This window comes from Buceros rhinoceros, unplaced genomic scaffold (genome assembly GCF_000710305.1).
Source record: "Buceros rhinoceros silvestris isolate BGI_N320 unplaced genomic scaffold, ASM71030v1 scaffold15797, whole genome shotgun sequence".
NCBI classification, from domain to species: domain Eukaryota; kingdom Metazoa; phylum Chordata; class Aves; order Bucerotiformes; family Bucerotidae; genus Buceros; species Buceros rhinoceros.
Window position 1 is genome coordinate 27401 of NW_010424089.1, and position 20721 is coordinate 48121.

At 47.5% G+C, this 20721-nt stretch overlaps 1 protein-coding gene across 1 annotated transcript; it reads right to left on the reverse strand.

The window, feature by feature from the left end:
• Nucleotides 1–6736: 6736 nt before the first annotated feature.
• LOC104497418 (calcium-binding protein 8) lies at nucleotides 6737–19450 on the reverse strand (the record flags this gene model as incomplete). The annotated part of the gene is made up of 2 exons (XM_010140666.1): nucleotides 6737–6849; nucleotides 19307–19450. Coding segments are annotated over 2 exons (257 nt in total), but the record flags the coding sequence as incomplete, so codon positions are not given.
• Between the last annotated feature and the right edge of the window lie 1271 nt (nucleotides 19451–20721).

Below are 20721 nucleotides of genomic sequence, written 5' to 3' on the forward strand. Positions count from 1 at the left end.
TAACCTCTGTAATGTAAGAGCTGGCTGGAGTATGTGTACCTGAGTGCTCCAAAGTGTGTACAAAGCTGAACCACCACCTGCCAGGACAGTCGTACACTGTCATCCAGCAGGCAGGATGCATCTTGGTGTAAACTGTCTGCACTAAGCAGACTTTGAACCAAAGCTGTAGCGCGTTTCTGAAGGCTAAATGTATAAGTAAGCTGGTTGAAGCTAAAAACCACAGTCAGACAATGAAGTCTTGCTTTTCTCCTGCTATAGGTACAGTTCTGCTTTCAAAAGTCTCCCGTTTTGAGCTTTAAATTTGATGCTGGTGACTCGAGAGAACTGACTTTGTTACAGGGAAAAATGTGTACTAGTGAAAACAAAGTCCCTTTGTGGAAACAGGTAAAAATGAGGCCTCTGTTGCTCACTCCTGTCTGATGGTGAATTCGTACACTGCAAAGGGGTTACAGGGATGTGACAGTCTCGCTGTCCAAGGACAACCCTACCACCTCTCCAAAGTTCACCAGCAGCTGTGACAGAGCTTCTGTGCTGGATGCACAGACTATGAACCAAGAGAAGCCTCTTGGTGATGGATTCATCACCTGCAAGTGTTCAGCTTTCATTGTGTTGCAACAACAACCACTGAGTGCAACGTGCTCCGTGGGAATGTCTTCGTCAACAAAAGAAGATTTAATAAAGCAACCAGAACTGTTCTCCTTGCACTGATAACAGCCTCAGCACCAGCAGAGCTGGTTTCTGGTACATAAATCAAAAAGACACTTGAAACCCTTGCTGGCACTCGTCAGACAGCGTTTAGCTGTCCCCAGAGCACACATCCATCTGAGTCCCTTTTCTAGACTTTCTTCATACCAACTGGAGAAAAATTGGCACTTTTGAAGCATGACACATCTCTTCCTGAGGTTGATGCCTAAAGCAGATCCCTTGAATTGCACCCTAGAAGTGGCTATTTGTCCCTGTTAACTCTAAAGGAGACTAAGCAGCATCCTGGGTTAGCTGAGATGAACTGCACAATAGCCACCCCAGCTCCACGGCCGGCGCCCCCTGCTCCTCACTGCAGCACAGCCACCCGCACCCTTGCAATGGAAGATCTCACAACGTGGTCTGCAGTGGTGAGGGGCAGTTGGATCTGTTACCATGTGCACTTGCACATGCAGACAAACAGACTTTCTCTACAACCCCCGAGCTAATTTGCCATTATCAAATTAGCTCCTCTGCAGGGTCAAGAGGAGAAAACTCACATACAGGGAGTATGGTTTATCTACTGGACTTCATAAAGAAAAATACCTCTCTAAGTAAGATCATCTCAGTGGAGAGCCGAATGTTGCTGGAGGCAGCGCAGCTCTGACACAGCCCCCTCGTCCCCTGCCTTCCCTCCCACACCATCGCTTGCCACCACTTCTCCATTCCCTGCCCTGTGCCACAGAGGTTCCCACACATTTTCTCCCTCATTTCACTCTATTAAAGCACTAATTGATTGACCAGATCACGAAAGCCCAGATCTCTCCCCCAGGACGCTGTTGCATGTACAGTGTCAACTGCAAACAAGACCACGGATGGGCAGTTCCGCACAGCAGAGCATTAAAGCATCAGCAGCTGTGCTGGGAGGATTGAACAACTGTGTCCCGTCCCTGCCACGTCCCTGTGCTCTCCCATGTTCACAGCTGGCTCTGAGCCCTTGTCACCTCCCCGAGCCCCCTCTCCAGCCAGCGCCAGAGGTAACACTGCACAGCAGGATGTGGCCCTTGCTCTATTTTTCCTGCATCCAGGAAACAAAATGCCCTTTGGCATGTACTGCTGAGCTTGCTGGCTCAGGAGCACAAGGGTTTCCGTTGTCTCTGGCCAGCCTCTGGCTATGCCTCCTTCCTTGCACAGGGGTGCTGCGGGATCTAGCATGGGCTATAGCCACTCATCCACAAAGATAATAAAACCCAACATATTCCTCCCGCTTGCAAAGGTATGTGGAAGCCTGGAGAGAGGAAGAGGTTTTTTCCAAAGCCCAGAAAATATGAGCTGCTCCATTTGCAGGACCTGTCTCCTCAGTCCTCCAAAACCGCAGAGACATCTGTACGGTGCAAAAATGAGATCTCTGAGCAGCGTCTCCCCAGACCAAAGCACCGCGTTGGTATTCTAGTCTTCTTGCTCCTGCAGAGCAGCCTTATTTATCCCAAACCAACCAGCCTTCTCCTGAACACCAGTGAATTATACTGGGTGATGCTTAATGCGACAAATGGGCACCATGTCTGAGAGATGATATAGTGCCATCCTCTCATGCAGGATAAAGCTTCCAGATATCTTTGCACAGGCGATGCCTTAGTGAAATGATGTTCCCTGCAGCTTCCATGTGCACAGAGAGAGAGAGAAGGAAAAAACCAGCAGGCAGCGTTTTGCCTCTCCAAGGATCACCATACAAAGTATTGACTTTTCAAACTAATCTCATCAGTGCTGCCAGGGACAGAATTTATTCTGCATCCGATGCAGGTGCTGCCCTGTTTAACCATTCAAACTTGTTCTGACTTCAAAAAGCATTTTAGCCAAGACAGAGAGGTTTATTTTAATTAAAAGCCTATAATCCAAGATTATTATTACTGCTGTTCCTGTTGCTTTCCTCCAGGGACTGGAGATTCTCTGCACGATGTCCTGTACAAACTATTTAACGCTTGTGCCTGCAGGTCTTTGCACTTAGAAACAATCTGGGCAAAACCCTGTAAATGAATATGAAATCCCAGATTCTCTCCTCTCTTTTCATCCCTCTCTGGCTCAGAATGGCAGGGCACAGTGGACAGATTTTGAGGCTGTTTGCCAAAAAAGGAAGGTAATATTTACCGGTAGCGATGTTTGTTTCTTTCTGTAATGCTCTTGATGTAAATCTCTTTACGTCCCCAAATGCATTGGAAATGCCTCAAAAGTCACTTGTACAAAACACTGTCCTCAGCGCGTAACTGGAACCAGGCTCATATTCCCTGAGCTTGGGAAAAACAAATTTTCATGCCTGAAAGAAAACCAGCTCCAGGGCAGGAAGTGGGAGCACCAGCAGGAGCAGCTCAGAGGAGGTGGGTAGAGGAAGGTGAGACATGGGTGGCCACTCTTTAAAAATAGAGGGGAAAAAGGTGGAGAGGGACAGGGGCAGACACCCTGTGAGAGACCACGGAGGGTCCAACACCCCTGTGCAGGGCCAGGCTCACCTCTTCCCACTGGCTTCCAAAACGGTTCAACAGGTACTCCCCAAATCTCTGTTACACTCTTTTTTTCTTCACATTTTGTTTTGAATAAATGCAGACCCCATGGAAGCAGCCAAAGGGGTTGTTTGTATTGTTGCTGCATGCTTGCCATGGCAGGTCTGCCCCAAGCAAGGGGGAACAGGGGTCTCCAGGTGCTTCCAGCCTTCAAACCGCTCCTGAGTGTGATCCTGCATGCTGAGCACTGGCTAATGGTTACCAGGCAGCTGTGTATTTAAAACTGTCTCAGACATTTAGGATGGCTGTGCACAGGTACGTTTGCATACAGTTGGCATGGGGATGAGAAAGCCGTTTGGAAACAGAGCAGGAGGCACCCAGGGATGCTCTCTGCAAAACAGTGCAAGCTGCAGCTCCCTTGGGAAAGACAGACTTCTTGAGATGGGAGGAGAAGCCATGTTTCCTCAGCTCTTCTGATATCATTGGTCTGTATTGAGTTGGCCTGAAATAGTATTTGCAGGGATGATTTTTCCCTCCCCCTAAATACCTCCTGACTCAGCTGAGGGACCATGGAGGCCATTCTAACTGGAGCAGAACTGATCGCTGCTACCTGGGAAAGCAAGAGTCAGCGTCTTTACACACCAATACAACTCAATTTAAAGCCCACAGGGGAAATCAAGGAGCGAAAATATGTCTGAGAGACCCTCCATGTTTCTGTTCCCTGACAACGCTCAGGTCTCGGCCAAATCCTGCTTCTCCCAGGCTGACCATTGCTCTTTAGGCAACACGTGCCATGAGAGGGATGTACTCTCTCCCTATTATTTCAAGTCTGCCTCTTCCATGCATGATCCCTCTCTTGCCTTCCTATCTTTCCACTCTTTCTAACCCCCTCCCCATCTCCTGCAGCCCCACTGCTCTTGTTGTAAGATCCTTCCCCTCTGCAGCTTCTGCCATCTGGAACCGCCTTCCTGTATCACACCAACACACTCCCAGCTTCATCTGCAAATGCATCTCCAGGCCCTCGCCTGTTCCTTTGAATTTCTCTCTCCTTCTGCTGCTGTTCATTATTTAACTCTGGCATTGCATTATTTAAAGCACTATTAAGGTGCACTGGGAACAGAAGTGCCACAGTATAGAAAGCCAGACTCTCAGCAAAAATACCCCAAGAGCCAAAATTGTGACAGTTGGAGGGAAGCTGTTTGGATGGAACAGGGGAAGGCACTTCATGGATGACAACATGGACACCCTTGGGACCGATATAAGAGCCTCTTCAAGATGCCCTTTGTTGCCTGCAGCTTTGGAGTGAAGTTTCATGGTAGCACTGCCCGGCCAGTGACACCAAGGCAGAGTCATCCCTTCTTGCCCCACCCTCACTGCCCTTGTCACCTTGTACCAGTCAGAACCACAGGCTTGTGGGCTCTATCCCCTCCTTAAAACCATTCCTTGAGGATGACTCTTCTTCCTTGATTGAAGTGCTCTATCAGCAACCCAAAATCACTGCCCTCTTCCTGCCACCTTTGCAGCAAATGTGTAAATTGGGGATATGGGAAACCCAGCTAAGCCCCAATTCCAAAAAGAGTTTTGTTTCAAATGAGACATAATCCCACTGGAGATAACGCAGATGTATAAATGCTTTCCTTCAAGATGAGGTGACTTACGGCCCTGCAGATGGTTTGGGTAAAGCCAGGTAGGAATAGGCAAAGGGAACCTCTTCCCTAAATGACACTTTGTTATGTGTTTCTTTTCCTTGGTTTTTCTATGGGAGTAAGAAGCAAAATTATTTTATTCTTCATGAACTCTCCTACCCAGGAGAAACAAAATGTGAGATGAAGCTTTCTCTTCAAGGGCTTTGAAATCCAGGGAAACGCTGTGTAAAGGGATGTATTTTTACCCTTACAAGTAAAAGACCATAAACATATTTTTCTGAGGCCCTGGAGCACTTGTGCAATTCAGTCAAAGCTTCATTGCCTGCAGACAGCCCTCAGGGCTGTTCCTTCCCACTATGGAGTCGGTTACCTGGAGTCTCTGCGCTCTTTTCACTTGCAGCCTGAGGAGCACAAGGGCCTTGGCCCCCGCTGCAAGAAAGAGCAAAGTGCAAGCTGAGTCCAGGGGCCCTGCTGCTATAAAACCAGAGCACACCTCCCCCTTTCCTTGCTTCCTCTGAGCAAAGCCACTGCAGACTGTTACACGGACTGAAGGGTCACTGAATGGCACCAGGTTAACCCGTCAGCTGAATTTTAGGAAGGGCTCCAGACTTCTCTGCTTCCCTGTGCAAGAGCTGAACTCACAAACTTGATTTTCCCAATGGGTATTTTTGCTTCTTGAAAGGCTCCGGTGAGGCCAGTCTCACTGGTGGGTCTGGAAGGCACCAGCGGCTCAGTGGGACGGGATGGTGCTTCCTCCTCTCCCCATTGCTCACGTGCTGCATGGTGCTGCACAGGGCTTGACGGTGCAATGGAGGCAAGAAACGCCCCGTGACTCTCAGAGGGCTGCCCTTCCTGGAGTGTGTACGTCCTCCCAGACACATTACAAACCGCTGCAGCTTCCCCGATGCCAAACTCTTGCTTTGACAACCAAATACTAGAATCCAGACTGGGATTTCCAGGGTTATTTGTATCACATACCATGAGGCCAGGAACAAGTTTTTTAAAGACTTTTAGAAGGCATTTACAAAGCTCCACCTAATTCAGTCTGGACAGTGCTGGAGGGTCGTAAAAGAAGACAGAAATGCTTATATCCAGGTTTGACTCTTTTGATTCACATAAACTTGGTAACAGCTAAATTTTATTAGCAAGCAAAGGCTGTTGGATGATCAATGAAATGAGAAGTAATCTCACAGAAAGCCAAACATTAAATCCATTGGCAAGAAACGTGCAGCACTGTGGTTTGAGAGATTTTTAATCCTCGCCATAGCAGTCTGGAGTCACCTTGCTTTTCCAGGAAGGTCTAGTGCTGTTTAAAGTCACACTGTGTGACAGATGCAAGGCAGCTCCTGCTGCCAGACCTGCCTCCTCTCCTGAAACCGGCAGGACCAAACCAGCCCAGGGCAGCACCATGGGTAAAACTTGCACTAACACAACATGGTTATCCTCAGCCTTGGACCCGAATTAAGCACAGAAGCACTGATCAGGTGTGACCTGCACTCCACATCTCGCTTTGCTTGGAGCATCCCTCCACCACAGCCAAAGGATGTTGAACAGTGACACATTTCTGAGAGCAGCTGGACAGGTTCAAGATTTCTAACTCAAAAGACTCATAAAGGAAAACGTTTTTCTCTTCCAAAAATGAATTCCAAAATGATTCCAAACACGTTGCACAAATAACTGGGTGCTTTGTTGTGTCCAACAGCAGTTCATCCACAGAAAGTGTTTTCCGTTGCTCCCACACAGGGCTTAGCTAAGAGCAGGTCCCTCCAGCAACATGGGATGGTCTTACACAGCACATGGCTGTGTGGACCAATAGTCTTTACACAAGTGTTCACAGCCTGAGGTCCTCAACAAATCAATTCTGGAAGCTATTGAGGGTTGGCTGAAGTAGGATTTTAAAAAATGACCACTTACCTGCCAAAATATGCTGTCTATTGTATTTCCCAGAAAGCCATCTCTGCCTTCTGATGATACCAGCTTAGGTCCCAGAATAGTCATAAATTCATCAAAATCAACCTGGCCATCCCCTGGAATGAAAGAAAAAGAGAAATGTTTTCACTGAAGTACCACTTAGTGCCAATGTCCAACATGCTGCTCTGGATCTGCTGCATATCATGGACCCATACTTGCAGTGTGGCACCTCCTACACCAACTTCGTGGTATCTGCAGACCCAAACTTGTTGATATCCCAATGAATGGCCCATGCTGTGGCATACAAACACCTGAAAAGAGGACCAGGTGATGCACAAAGAGAGGTGAACAGGTTGTTCCCCAGCCCTGGAGAGTTTATAGGCAAAGAAACCCCAGTTTGGGCAGGACACCAGCCATCAGCACTGCCAGTGCTCTTCCTCTCTACAGAGCTGCCAAACAGCCAGATCTCTGCAAAGCTTTTACAAGGCCAACCCCATCCTCCAGAGAAAGGGAGTACATGCAGAGGGAAGAGCCAGACTACTGCGAATCCACAAGGCGTTTCATTTCAGCTTTCCATCAGCATCCATCTCACAAAAGCCCTGTGTGCTCGGCATGCAGAGCAGGCAGTGGAGACGCCGCTTTGGTGCCATTAGCAGGAAGAGGAGACTGCTCCTGCCATTAATGAAGCGAGACTATGCAGTCCCAAGCCCCTCCAGCATATTGTAGATGCATATTGTAAATGAGGCACGGCGCTGTTCGAAGTGGATCTGAGCATTGTATCAAATGTTATTTTTCTCTCAGAGAACTTCCGTGATGCTTAATGGAAATGGCAGAAAAGAGAAATTCACGCCTCTTAAAGGATTTTGAAAACACCTGTCTCTGAACAGGGCAGCTCAATGACTATATGCTTCTCCTTCATCTATGAGTCCATAGACATATCCTCCTACATACTATTAGGCTAATTAATATGGATGGATGTATTAACCCTCCATCAAGTCTGGAAACAGAATCAGCATCTGTAAGATTTTTTGGTTGTTTTTTATTCAAATTCAGCTGAAACTGGCTGCATCCACCTCTCCATGTAGTTGCTGTTGCTAAATTATTAGGCGTAAGAAGTGTCTAAAACCATCAGACTAACGCAGATCGATGCAAGGGCTACTATGAAAATGTGGCTATTGACAGCAGTACCTGTAGCAGCCCCGCGTGACGGCTTTACCACGTGCACTGCATGCTGCCACTGTCTGTGCTTTTATTATATTTCATACGCTTGATCTGAGCATATGCACCACTGATTGAAATCTCTCCACGTCCTTATCTTTGCAGAAACACAATGTGAAAATAAGCAGAGTCAAAGCACTCGTTTGCCAGAACAGGGATCTCTATTCACCAGGCTCTGCCCGTAATTTCTTGAAGACGAGTGAATATCCTAGGGCCAGCCAGTGACGGCGGCTCTGAAAGGAAACCCAGCAGGGATTCATAACAGCTTTGATCCTGTAACGTGCAAGACCTCATCCAACTGCTAAATTCGCTCACACCTCCAGGGCTCAGCGCTTGCTGAAGGGCTTCATGGGGCTGGAGTGGGCTGAGCACTTGCAGGATGGAGCTCATTTCTGGGACAGGTTATTAAGCAGAAGAGGAAAAGGCTGGGCATCCTATCACTCAGAAAGCCATTCTTTAAAACATTTACGGGCTACGAGAAAACACGTTCCTTCTGCTTCCCCATGGGAGGCATCAGCTTATGACACCAAGTCGGATTGTATCAGTCACATCAGGTTGGATCATGTCAGGGAAGGTAATGCAAGGTGACAGTGGATTCGGGGTGATTTACGTTGCAGTACATCACTTCAGGGGAAAGGCAGTAACAAAACCATACACTATGATGCAAATCAGGTTAAAGAAATTAGCCAGATTAGCAAGAAAACAATTTGCATTTTAAAGAGATGCTAGTACCTGCCTGTGCATATATTTGGTCTATCCATACTCGACCCCAAGATATTGAGTTATTCAATTAGCGGTTTCTACAACGTCATTTCGTCCACAGGGGAGAGGCAAGACTTAGCCCCACATGTGACTCATGAGAGAGTGGGTGACAGGGCTCCTGGACTCTGTGTCTGACTCAGAACAAGACTCTGGGCAAACCCTTGCTCATGACTTCCCTGTGCCTTTGCCAGGGATCATAACTAACTTCACAGGGTTTAATTATCAGCTTGATTATAGCATTTTCCACGACCTCGGAAGAAAGATGCCATTACAAAATGCATTATCTCCTTATTGACTGCTTTTTCAATTAAAACTGTTAACTAGCAAAGAAACTAGACCCCAAAACAATTTGTCTTGTGGAAATATTCCTTTAACATTGTTTTAAGCTGCAGAAAAAAACTTTCTGTCATCAGGATATCAGGAAGCTGCAGCATCATAATATCAAGCAAGAGAACTTGCAATTTTGGCTGAAAATTCCTTTTACAGTATGCAGGAGAGGAGAGAAATATATATAGCCAGGAGAGAAATATTATAAAAAAACAACACATAGGCTCCAAAACACACCCAGTGCTCTCCACCACCATGGCATAACCAGGTAATGCCCAATACCCACATTGCCTGGAGGTTCTACAAACATTCAGGCTCCCAGATCCTGGGAGCACTCAGCTTGAAATTTGTGTTGGGTACAGCCAAAAGTTCTCCTCCTCCTCACCATGGTCACGTACACTGTGCTACAAGCTGATGTGCGATGCTCGCGCTGAGCATCTGTTCGAGAATCTGCATTGGAGACAAATCAAACACCACACACGTCCCTGCGTTTTGGCTTTGCTGTGCCTACAGATGTGCTCCTCACTTGGGAGTGGTTGATATTCAGAGTGAGTGATGTGCAGCTTATTCAGAAATGAACTTTTAGTTGGGTTTAAGGGATGAGAAGAAGGGGAGGAAAATGCCAGGCAGGAGCATGTGTGCAGTGTATGCCGCTCTCACCTTCCCTTGCTCCTTTCCAGGAGCCATACAGCAAGCCCTGAACAACACCCAGCCCCAGTCCCTCACTGTCCCTCTGGGCCAATTTATAATGTGTGAGGTGTTCACATCCTCCCCCCACCTTCTGCCTCCAAGCTCACATTAACTACTTAAGCAGGAACTCAGCACACTGAAGGAAAACAGCCTTGCAAGGAGGGATGGGTCACAAGCAGGCAAAAAGCCACAGCCAGGATGAAGCAGGATGTGCTCCCCGTCCACTGACAGTCACAGCTATTCTCCTCTCCCTGCTCCCACCAGTTACAAATGCAGACGAGGGTTATAAATTTGAGCCACATTGAAGTCCCTGATTGATGAAGGCACTCACACGTTGCAATAACTTATTTACAAACTGGGAGGGTAGGGAAACCTCAAGGCATGGTGGTGTGGGTCAGCTGGGGCAGGGGAAGACCATCAGGTGGGTGAGGACCAGAAGGGTTCTGGGCAGGATGCAATCCAGATGTCACTCTAGCCCCGAGTTACCATCCATCAGCCAAGAGACAGTCACCGCTTGTGCGGATGATCTTCGCAAAACACCAGAGCTGAGTGTAACCTCTGCTTTTAAACCACCAGCAGCATTTTTTAATTCATGTACAGTTATACCTTAACATCTTTCTCCCTGATGATGCTTCCCCTTGATCCTGGCATTAATGTCAGTCAGAGGGGGGTTAGCAACCATGTGGCCGAACCTCGCATGACTAAAACTATGACTCAGAACATCGCTGGCCACATCATCCGAGGCAAGTCAGCTCTGCTTATCATTACTAGTCCTTTACCATCAGCTGGGCACTAAGTGCTTCCAGTTACCCACAGAGGTTTGCTCCCTCCAAGACACTGCCTCAGTTCTGACAGCAAACAGGCAAATGTGATCATCAAAGGGAGTAGTAACTCAATGCACTGTCAACAGCCCCAGGAGCAATCATTTGAGTCTAGCTAATTGCTCCATGGTGGAAAGCGGATGCTGAGGGTACCCAGTGACATTTTTGGGTCCTCTGGGAACCTTTTCAGTGTCCAAAGATCACACATGGCCAGAAATGAGTCCTGGAGCCACCAAAGTCACAACACACACTGGGTGCAGAAAGACCTTGGGGATGGGGCTGAGCTGGGACAGCCAATCCCCACGTCCCAGGTAGCAGCAGCCTGTTCACGGGCTCTTACAAACTCTCCTGCCAGAGCTCTTACTGCTTTGAAGAAATAATTAAATGCTCAGAGGAGCAGCAGCGTGAACCCATCTTGTCCCTCACCCCGTGGGAGAGCCCCAACTCTCAGCCTCCAGTCGACTGCTGTCCAAAAGTCTCCCATTGGAGCTGCTTCCTTGGAGAACAAAATTAATCATTCATTGGCCTGGAGAAAGACAGAGCAGGAGAGAGAAAGAAAAAGAGAGGGGGGAAACGTGCATGGATTTCATTGCCTATACTCAAGGGCAGAACAGAGACACCTGGTTCTCAGAACCTTGAGCATTAAACTGGGAGCCTGGATTATCTGGCCTGACTGCTTCATAAATAAGTCTTTTCCTGGCCAATCTCAGGATAATTGGGTTCTCCCTCCTCTTTAAAAGTTTCTTGTCATGGCACTAAAATGAGCACGCATTTAAACAGAGACAAGGATCTGCTGTGTGTAGTCTGATAAGGATTCACACCTTTTTTTTTTCCCTGGAGTTTGACCTCCAGAGTGCAGCTAGGTGATATATTTAAAGCTAATGAGCTAGTCTTTTGCAGCTTGGGTCCCAGGCGCACACAACACTCCTGTTTATTTTTATTCTCTTAATAGCTAGCTGCAGTGACTCTCTGTCCCAGCCTGTGTCATTGCTTGTGCCCATAGAGTAACCCGAGTGGTAATAACACAGGCTGGGACAGGCTCCTGCTGCTGTGCCCTCAGATGATGCGGAGGATGTGCATAGAAAAACTCCAGCCACAGGATATTTCCCAGACAAGTATTTTGGTGTCTGAGATTTTAAGGTCAGAGGAGAACAGCCTGGTTGCCAGCCTGGCCCATTCCCCAGCAAGACCCACTTGCTGCCTAATTACAGCCTCAATCCATAACTTCAATGAGAACTAGGGACAGTCTTTCAAAAAACTTTCAACTTTGAAAACAATTTTAATTACAGACATCCATGAAATCGGCTGAAATGAAGAGATAAAGCTCCACTACAATGTGGACACTGCTGTTTTGCAGTGGGGAAACTGAGGCACAGAGCATCACCTTCCCAAGCACTACCAGGAAGAAGGTGCCAGCATAACTGCGTACTAAACCTCCCCTGCCTACCTACACGGTGATCCACAGGCACAGGCCGGGCAACCAGTCCCCAGGATGGAGAAAGACAACAACGAGCATCACCTATTTCCAAAGAGAAACTCCTGGGGAGTTCCTGCTCCAGAGCTGTCTGCAGAGAGGCTCTGATATTCCCTAACAAGGCATACAGGTAAAAAATACAATTTTGTGTTTCTCTTGCTCCGTGGCAACAGTGGGGGCATATCTATCCGCTGCTCTTTTACTGTTCATCAGCTCTGCCACACATCCCACAGCTTTAGCGACAGTTTGGAGGAAAAACTTCACTGGAGCTGAAGGAAAGGGTGAAACACCTTCACTGGAGCCCACTCTGTCCCTTAAGGGCACCTCCATGTCCTGCAGTTTTAGGAGTGGATCTGGCCACTCTGTTTCAATGACAACTACACATAAAAGATTAGCAAACTGTACAGACACGTGTTCTTGGAGGAGGAAACTTCCATGGGGTCTGAAAGGCTCAAACAGAGCCCAGAAAGACCAAGCTGGGGGTACATCCATCCGACACTGAGAAAAGGACCTTGAGAGTTACTCATTTTGACAGCCAGCTGTAGGCTCATCTTGCAAGGAAGAAGAAAGAGCTGCAGAGGACTCGTTTGCTTCTCCATTAGAAAAAAAAAAAAATCTATTAACTGCCCAAGGGGAGTCTGTCTGGGAGCTGACCTGTGAGACAGTGATTGAAGAGGACTGGGGGCTCTGCCTCTGCGGTGCCAGGGGTGGCATGGCCCATGCTCCACCACAAGCACTACACCAAGCAGATGCTGCTAGTGCTTGGCTAGAAGAGAGGTTCAGCAAAAACAGTGACTGCAGAAAAAAAAAAAAAATCTCCCTCAGACACCTGCCAAGCCATGTGCCAGCTTCATGCCAGCCCCGGGAAGCCACAGCATGCCTCAATTACTGTCCCGTGAGCCACCATCATGCAGGGAAAGGCTCTGCAGAGCCTGCGGAGTGGTGGCAGCCTCCAGCACAGCCACCGCAAGCCCCCACCGTCCCTCTGACCTGCGTCCCCAGACCCCTGCACAGGCACCTGGCATGGGAAACCAGAAGGACTTGCTCTGAGGGTCTTTGCAGAGCTCTTGTGTCTTGCAAGTTTTTTCCAGTTGATCTTTTGTCAACTGGCTCAAGAAGAGAAAAATCACGTCCTGACTACCTGGGACTTTAATTATTTTTGCTTCCCAGGCACCGGGAATAACAGGAGAGCTCTGTGTGCATTGCAGCTGCTGCCAGACAGCGCGGCACAACTTTGAAACGACCAGCAAGTCACGGCCTCATTAAAACAGCGGAGTATGCGTCTTCCCTGTGGCACATCATTCTGTGAAGGCAAAATCATAATACTCTATTTTAAGGAATAAATAAAATTAAACAAAGACACAAACAAATTACGAGGCACGTCTGCAAGAGACAGGTCACCCATCACAGGGTGGACTTTGCAGAGGACTCTGCCCCACTGGAGCACAGGGCAGACAGGTTTCAGGGAGGGAATTGCCGACCGGTGTTTCCTCTTGCCCCGGCTATTCAATGTGGCTGCACTCAACCATCCAGGCACGGCTTCAGAGACAGAATCTGGTGTTACTTACGAACCTCTTCCCAGTACTGAGCTACAAACATGACTAGCTTCACCAGCAATGGTAATTACTTGTCATTCTTTGGGGTGAGAACACACAATACGATAATTTCCACTTTACAGAGCACAGCAGAGGTGAAGGAAGTGGCCTCTGTAAATACAGACAAGTCTCACCAAATCCATCTCACCAACCAAGTGTCTGAGCTCAGCAGCGCACTTTAAAGGACAAGATCATTTCTCACATATAAAAATCAGAGGCCTGAGAGGACAGAGGATAAACCCGGAATCTGCAACAACCTGTCCATGCTTTTCCTATTAACATTTTAACATAGAAACAGTTTCTGGTCTCCCTCCAGTAGCCCAGGCTATTTCACACAGCTCTTGTGGAAATGTTGAAAAAGAAGGAATTATCCGTGGCAGTGAAGTGGGGAGGAAAAATTTAAAAGAAAAAGAGAGGGAAACACAAAAGAAAGAGATAAAACGTTTTCAGCTTGTGAATGAATGTCAACGCTGTCCCACACAGGGCAGCACAAGCTGATCTTCAGGACAGAAGCAAAGATTTGGCCATGCCACGTCTGAGAGCAAGGAACTCGCCTTCTGCAGGCCACGGGACAGCTCAGCACTTAATGTTTGAAGGAGACAGTGATCCTCTCTCCAGCTCTCCCAGTCCAGGTCCTTTAGTTGTACTCATCCCCATGACACAGCGTACATGCTCCAGCCAGTCGAGCGCCCAAAGTTGATGTTCTTTCCCTCGCGTGGGGAAGCAAGAACAAGCAAACCAAAGCCACATCTATGTACAAACCTCGATCCAACAGCAGCCCAACACCCTGGAGGACTGACTTTGAGGGCAACAGCGTACCGACACCATCCCGCGGTGCCATGCAGTCCAGCCACTGCTGTTTATTCCCTTTCCCAAGGTGATCACAGCGAGTGTATGTATGACTGGCCATACGGGGCAGCACAGCTTCTGCATGCAAAGCATGAGGAGACACCAAACCTGCAGAACCCCATCGCAGCCATGGGGCTGCCCAAAGCTGGATGTATCTCAGAGGTGCCACCTGGGAGAGCTACGTAACTTCAAAATCTTTTTTTTGCCAGGGTCGCTGTGAGTAGCTTACTGGTTTTTGACCCCCCTCTTCAATTCTCTGCTCCACAAAGAGCCATTGTAAAGCAGTTGGGAATAAGCAGAACTTTAAATTGCGATTTCTTTCCCCTGTTGTTTACTGCTCATAAGGATGTCACAGCTGTACTTTTGATACTGCTGCTGACGCATCACATAATGTGATAAAAGGTAACAGGTAGCTCGCTTGTATGCTGATGAAACCAGCTCATCTTTCACTTGATCAAAGTATTTCCTGTTTGTACGATAATAATTTGACACACTGGGGTTTTTTTTCCCCCTCTTGTGTTATCCCGAAGTTACTTTTCCAGGGTACTGAAAACCAGCTGCTCCTCTAATTAGTACACTGAGTGCTTATTTTATTCCTCAGATAAAAGTGTCTTATGTTGTAATGAAACAGTTTGACACTTAAGTCACACATTCATCTATTTTATAGCAAAATACTGCTTAAAGAGTAGGCATCCCAGATAAGGCAACACATTTCACGTGCCATTTCTCTGCATTTTTATTAGTGTTACTGCCAATTGGAAGAATTTACAAATTATTTCTTTTCCAGTACATAAATATATAAAATATTTTACTTTCTGCTTACTGGCAGAAAGTTTCAGGTCATTCTCCAGATTGCAGACAGAAACGTGTGCACTGCTCATCGTCTGCAGTGTTTACATTCACGCAATACCTAATTATGTCTAAGAATAAAGCAAATCAAGGGTATAAACTAAGGCAAGATTTGACCGCTATTTCCAGACCAAAAGCAAACAGTATGTCCCTATAGCACACTGGATAGATGCCCAGCTATATCGAACAGCCTTCTGCTGGCATACAGTCACGCACCACTTCTATCAAGATGTAAGCAAAGCTTTGGCCTAATGTGAATCTCACGCTCTGACATGTGATGGAACCACCATTCCTTGCCTCCCTTCCTGAAAAAAGGCATTTTTGCACAGAAAATCTCTTTTCCTTCTGTTCTTTTTTGGTACTTTTGTCTCAGCCACCACAGCAATGCCATAGCATCTTCCAGTAGTTCATAAAAGGGTGTTTCTGGTGATTTATAAGATTTCTCTTGAGACCTTGAAACGTGCCAAGTAGATTCTCACTTTTCTCCCTAATCCAGATTTTTATGCCAATGCATAAGAGGACTGGTTGACTTTGCATTTGCCTGAAATGCACAGGGAAATATACCTCGCTCTGTTTGCCAGCCCCAAGCCATCCTGAGGTCCCAACTTACTGTTTCTTGGCTAAACTTCTCTCCCTCTTCCCCAGCCCTGCAGCAGCTTTGCTGTGCCATGGCACCAAAGCTCAGCAGATAAATAACTTACGCCTCTCCACGTGCCATGGGCTTCACAGCATGGGACTACCTTCATCCTTCTGATCCCGACAGGCAGCAGTGCCCTCCTGCTTCTCTGAGCCCTGGAGGACATTCAAAAGATCTTTAGCATCCTCAGCATCACCCCAGGACATTGTCTGAGGGCAAACCCACTCAGTGCTCTCACTTCCACTCAGTCACTGCCAGGGCTGTTTGCACGTCACCTGGGAGGGACGGCTGATGGTAGCACTCAAGAGCCATGGAGGTCTCAAAGCGCTATGCCACCTGTGAAGGGTTCCTGGGGAAAATCCAAGCCGTGTAATTGCCATTTTCATTGAAGTCCAAGCAGCATTTTTCTAATGAACTACATTTTGCTTTCAAATGCAACGAATTATGAAATGCACCTTCATTTCTGCTCTGATTTGGAGGCTCACTCTGTGTTACTGAACAGCTGCACACTACAGCCCCAGAAGCAACTGTCCTCGGGCATCTCTGGAGTGGATCGCTGCATTATTCACTGAGCTCAGTGAGATCCTTTGTGGCAGAAGGTGACATACAGGTGCGGAATGCTCTTGTCATATCAGTTTATGCTCAGCCACAAACCCACTCCAGCATACATTGCATATGCTGCTCTTTGGACATGTTTTCTCCAACCGAGTGATCCCACTCGTGCAGCACCAACGTCTCCTCAGCCTGACCTAGACAGGGCTGAGCTTCCCTCCATATCCCTACAGAAAACAGGGTTTGCAATGAAAACCACATTCAAACCAGCTCCGTTTGTTCATTAATTGAAGCCCATTGGTTAAATAAACCATGGCAGATACAGCCATGCTGCCATCCTGCAATGCGAGTGCACTCCCAAGGTACTGTCTGATTAAAACCGTATGTTTGCACTAGGTCTGTTCAGGCTGGTTCAGATTAGCTATAAACCAGTGCCAATTGTATTACCTCATTATTAGCAGACACTGGCAGCAGCCCTGTGTGGAGAAAAGGATGTCTGGCTACACTACCTGCCGTCACATCGTAACTCAAGTCAGGTGCCAGGAGATGCTCAGAAGGATTATCGCCTCCTCCATGGCTTCTCTGATCACAGGCGACTCCTCTTTGAATGTGATCATTTATCCAGCTGAGCTTCCCACCCACCTGATGTTGAGCCAAAGCTTTGGAAAAATTCAGCAACCCTCATCAGGGGTATATGGGAAGGAGGGTAAGGCTGTCCCTGGGAGCACAGGGTACGACTAACATCCCCGGGACCTCAGTGAGTTCAAGCTCTGCTACCAAATGATGCTCAGGCACAGTGGGAGGGGAAGGAGGAAGCTCTTGCTGGTTCTCACTACATATTTCAAGTTAAATCCAAGGAAAAAATGAAGACAATACATCAGAGAAAAAGTAGGCATAAGCCATATAATATTAATTCATGCCATACAGCATTAATTCAATGTGCAGGCAGGTAAATCTCTCAGATGATATTCCCCTATTTGTGCAGCCTAAGGAATTTCCCATTGCCCTGTCTTTTTTTAATGTATGGCCCATTTGACCTTTTCATAGTACAGACTTGTGTCCAGTCCCCAAACCGTCTGCTCAAAATCCTGCAATAACAGGCAGCTGACACACCACAACAATAAAAATACCCAGTACGACCCGACTGTATCTTCAGAGCTGTTGGAACTGCTGAGCTGGAAGAGTTGGAGGATCACCTCCCATCTCTGCAGAAAACCCATCGAGCTTTCTGAAAAGTCTCAAACAGGAATTTAACACCTTCCATCTGCAGCCCATTACTCTACATTTTGACTCCACCTCTTCAGTTACAGGTCCCTGCACACTAGGAGTGTATGAGAAAGAGTGCCAAAGTCTCAAGTCTGTGAGACCGAGAGTCAGGGAATAACTGGAGATGAATCAAAACGGGAAGCCAAGTCCACAGCGCTCTTTTTCCAAAAAAGCACAGAGTTTTGGTAAAAGATCCCAAGAATTGACACCATGCTGAGTCTGGCCTTTGCAAAACCTGAAGAGAAATCACCCAGGCAGCTAAGAAAGGCCAGCAGAACACAACAAGGTGCAAACAGTAATTTTTGGAGAAAATGCTTTTAAAAGTGATGGTTCTTTTTTCCTTTTCTTTTAGGAATGGGATCGTTTCAACAACTGAGCTTCTCTATCCGCCAGACTTTGCTTTACTTCATCTTCCTGTCTAGGGGAGATGCTGAACAACCTCAAGCAGGCTGCCGGCCGCTTTCCTGCTTGTCCTGACCTGATGAATATAGTCATACTACGCATCTCCTGGGGACCTTCCACTCACATGTCCCCAGGGGGGTGAGGAGAAGTTCACTCCTGTTGCCACCATCTCCCATGGCCTCTGCTCGCAGCAATCTCCTCAAGGATGCTGGTGTCACCTTGGCATCACTTTGGCTTACCAAGCATCCCCCTTCAGACCAGGGCTGCCTCCAGCCCTCTGATTTGGCGTAACTTCATCTAACTTTGCACAGTGTTTCCACTCTGCCACGGCTGCCTGCAGAAGGGTGGGAGGAGGTCGGATCCAGACACCAGCTTCCCTGCAGATCTTGGGAATCAGGAAATTCTCCTTTCCTGCTCTGACCAAGGACATTTTAAAGACAGCATGCTCACTACGATCAGCTCTGATTGTAGCTTTGAGCAGTTAAAAAGTCCCACCTGGCTCCAGCATCCTGCTGCTGCATTTTCTCTCTTTCCATTAATGGTGGGTTCTGTTTCTTTTATTACCTTCTAGTAATTGTTTGATGAGCTCTCACAGCAAGACTTTGCTCAAAATTATTCCACCCTTCTAAACTTTTCCTTCAGAAACCATCAACACTTCATTAAAACACAGCACAGCTCCCATCCACAGCATCTTTTACTTGCAAGGAGCAGTGAGGCCACAGGAACGGGCAGCTCTGCTTGGTTCAACTCTCAGGCCACCTCCCAGTAAGTGTCACCGGGCCAGATGCTGCCCAGGAATTCACTGAGAAAAGTTACAATAGCCTTGCAAAAGACCATTTACAGAGAAAGGTTGCCAGAGCTGGTCTGTCTTCACCCAGCTATATCAGCTTAGCAAATAAAAGATGCTCCATCTCCCTTGATGGGTTGCCTGAAAAGCACGTTTATCTACAGGAGGTTGATGGCTCACGGTTGTCTGCCCTTTCCTTGCTGTAGTGAAGACAAAGTTTCACAGCTTTCTCTCCAGACCTTCCTTGGTGACCATAAACTATGTGAGCCAAAACCATGGGCTCCAATGCAGTGGGAAAGTCCCCCTCCACCAGTTAGAGAGAAGGACCAACAGCAAGAACTTACCATCCATGTCGAGACGTTGCATGATAATCGCCAGCTCCACCTCACTGGGCATGTATCCCAGGGAACGCATTGCCATGCCCAGCTCCTGCTTGGATATAAAGCCATTCCCATCCCTGTCCAGCACCCGGAAAGCTTCACGGATTTCTGTAAAGGAGAAGGAAGAAGAGAGGAGTTGTTATGGTGGGAGGAGCCTCTGCTCAATGCATCTGCACTCGTGGGACACAGAAGCAGCATATATTTCCTTTTCTGATATTAATGGCTAGTATTTGATCTTTTAGAGTCAGTGTAATCATGTCATGTTCATACACACAGATACTCTTGTGTGTGTGCAGCCACCCATGGACACATCTACACAGACAGATAAATACAACAGCATCCACAATCGCGCTGCCTATTTTCTATGCTAAATATCACCGCAAAATTATTTCTTCATTACATATCGAACTCTGTTTCTTTCTGCAGCATCTGCCCTGGACTGCTGTGGGTGAACTGATCTATGGTAAAGCTTCCCTGGATGCAGCTGCACAGCAAATCCCAGCCCCAGAGGCTTTCCCAGCAGTTCTTCTGCAAGTCCCTCAGCGTGTCTGCAAGGCAGATTTACTTTATGTCACACAGGCAGACCAAGCTCTAACTTTCTTCAACAGAACTACGTGACCAGGAGCAGCTGGGTGCTGTCTGTCTCCTCTGCAGGGCACCGAGCTCTGCAGCCAAAGCCTGGATGCACACGATCTCCCTAGTCCCATAAATGCCGATGTGCATCTTTTAAACCATACCCGGGCAATTTCCACCTCTCACTCCTCTTCATGGTTTTTCTCTAATTTATAACTGTTTTAGAGCAATGAACTGCCTCAGAACAATAAAAGTGCTGACAGCATCAAAGGAATCATTCCATCATTCCTCCTCAGGCTGGCTCAGCTTCTGACATCTGACTTTGTTTTGCTTTTTGATTCTGGCATTTCCCCCTCCAACCTTTAACAGCCACTCTCCACTCGTGCAGGACTCCAAAGGACCCCCGCGCATCCAGCTCCTCGACAGCTCTACAGTTTCCTGCTCCTCGTGGACCTCTCAACTCAAAGCCCCACCACCAAGCTCCCCAGATCTGACTGTTGCAAATACCAAGCAGAGAAATGTTAATATTTCATCTGCCTGGGAGCCTTGAAAGGGCTTGGCTGGAGGTGGGGAGAGAAGGAGGTGCTGGTTTCTTAGCTCTGGGTAAACAGTCTTTGCACCTTGCTGTGGAGAGGAAAACACAGGATGCTTTATCGTATCTCTTTTGAGAATGAGGTGATATGAAAAACTAGCATGCTGGGGTCCACTGCAAATTTGCTCAGAGGAGTTTCATCTTCATGTGAAAGCATTTCACTGGAGAAGCGGGAGAGAAACTTCAGAAAGACTTTTTTTTGGGGGGGCGGGGG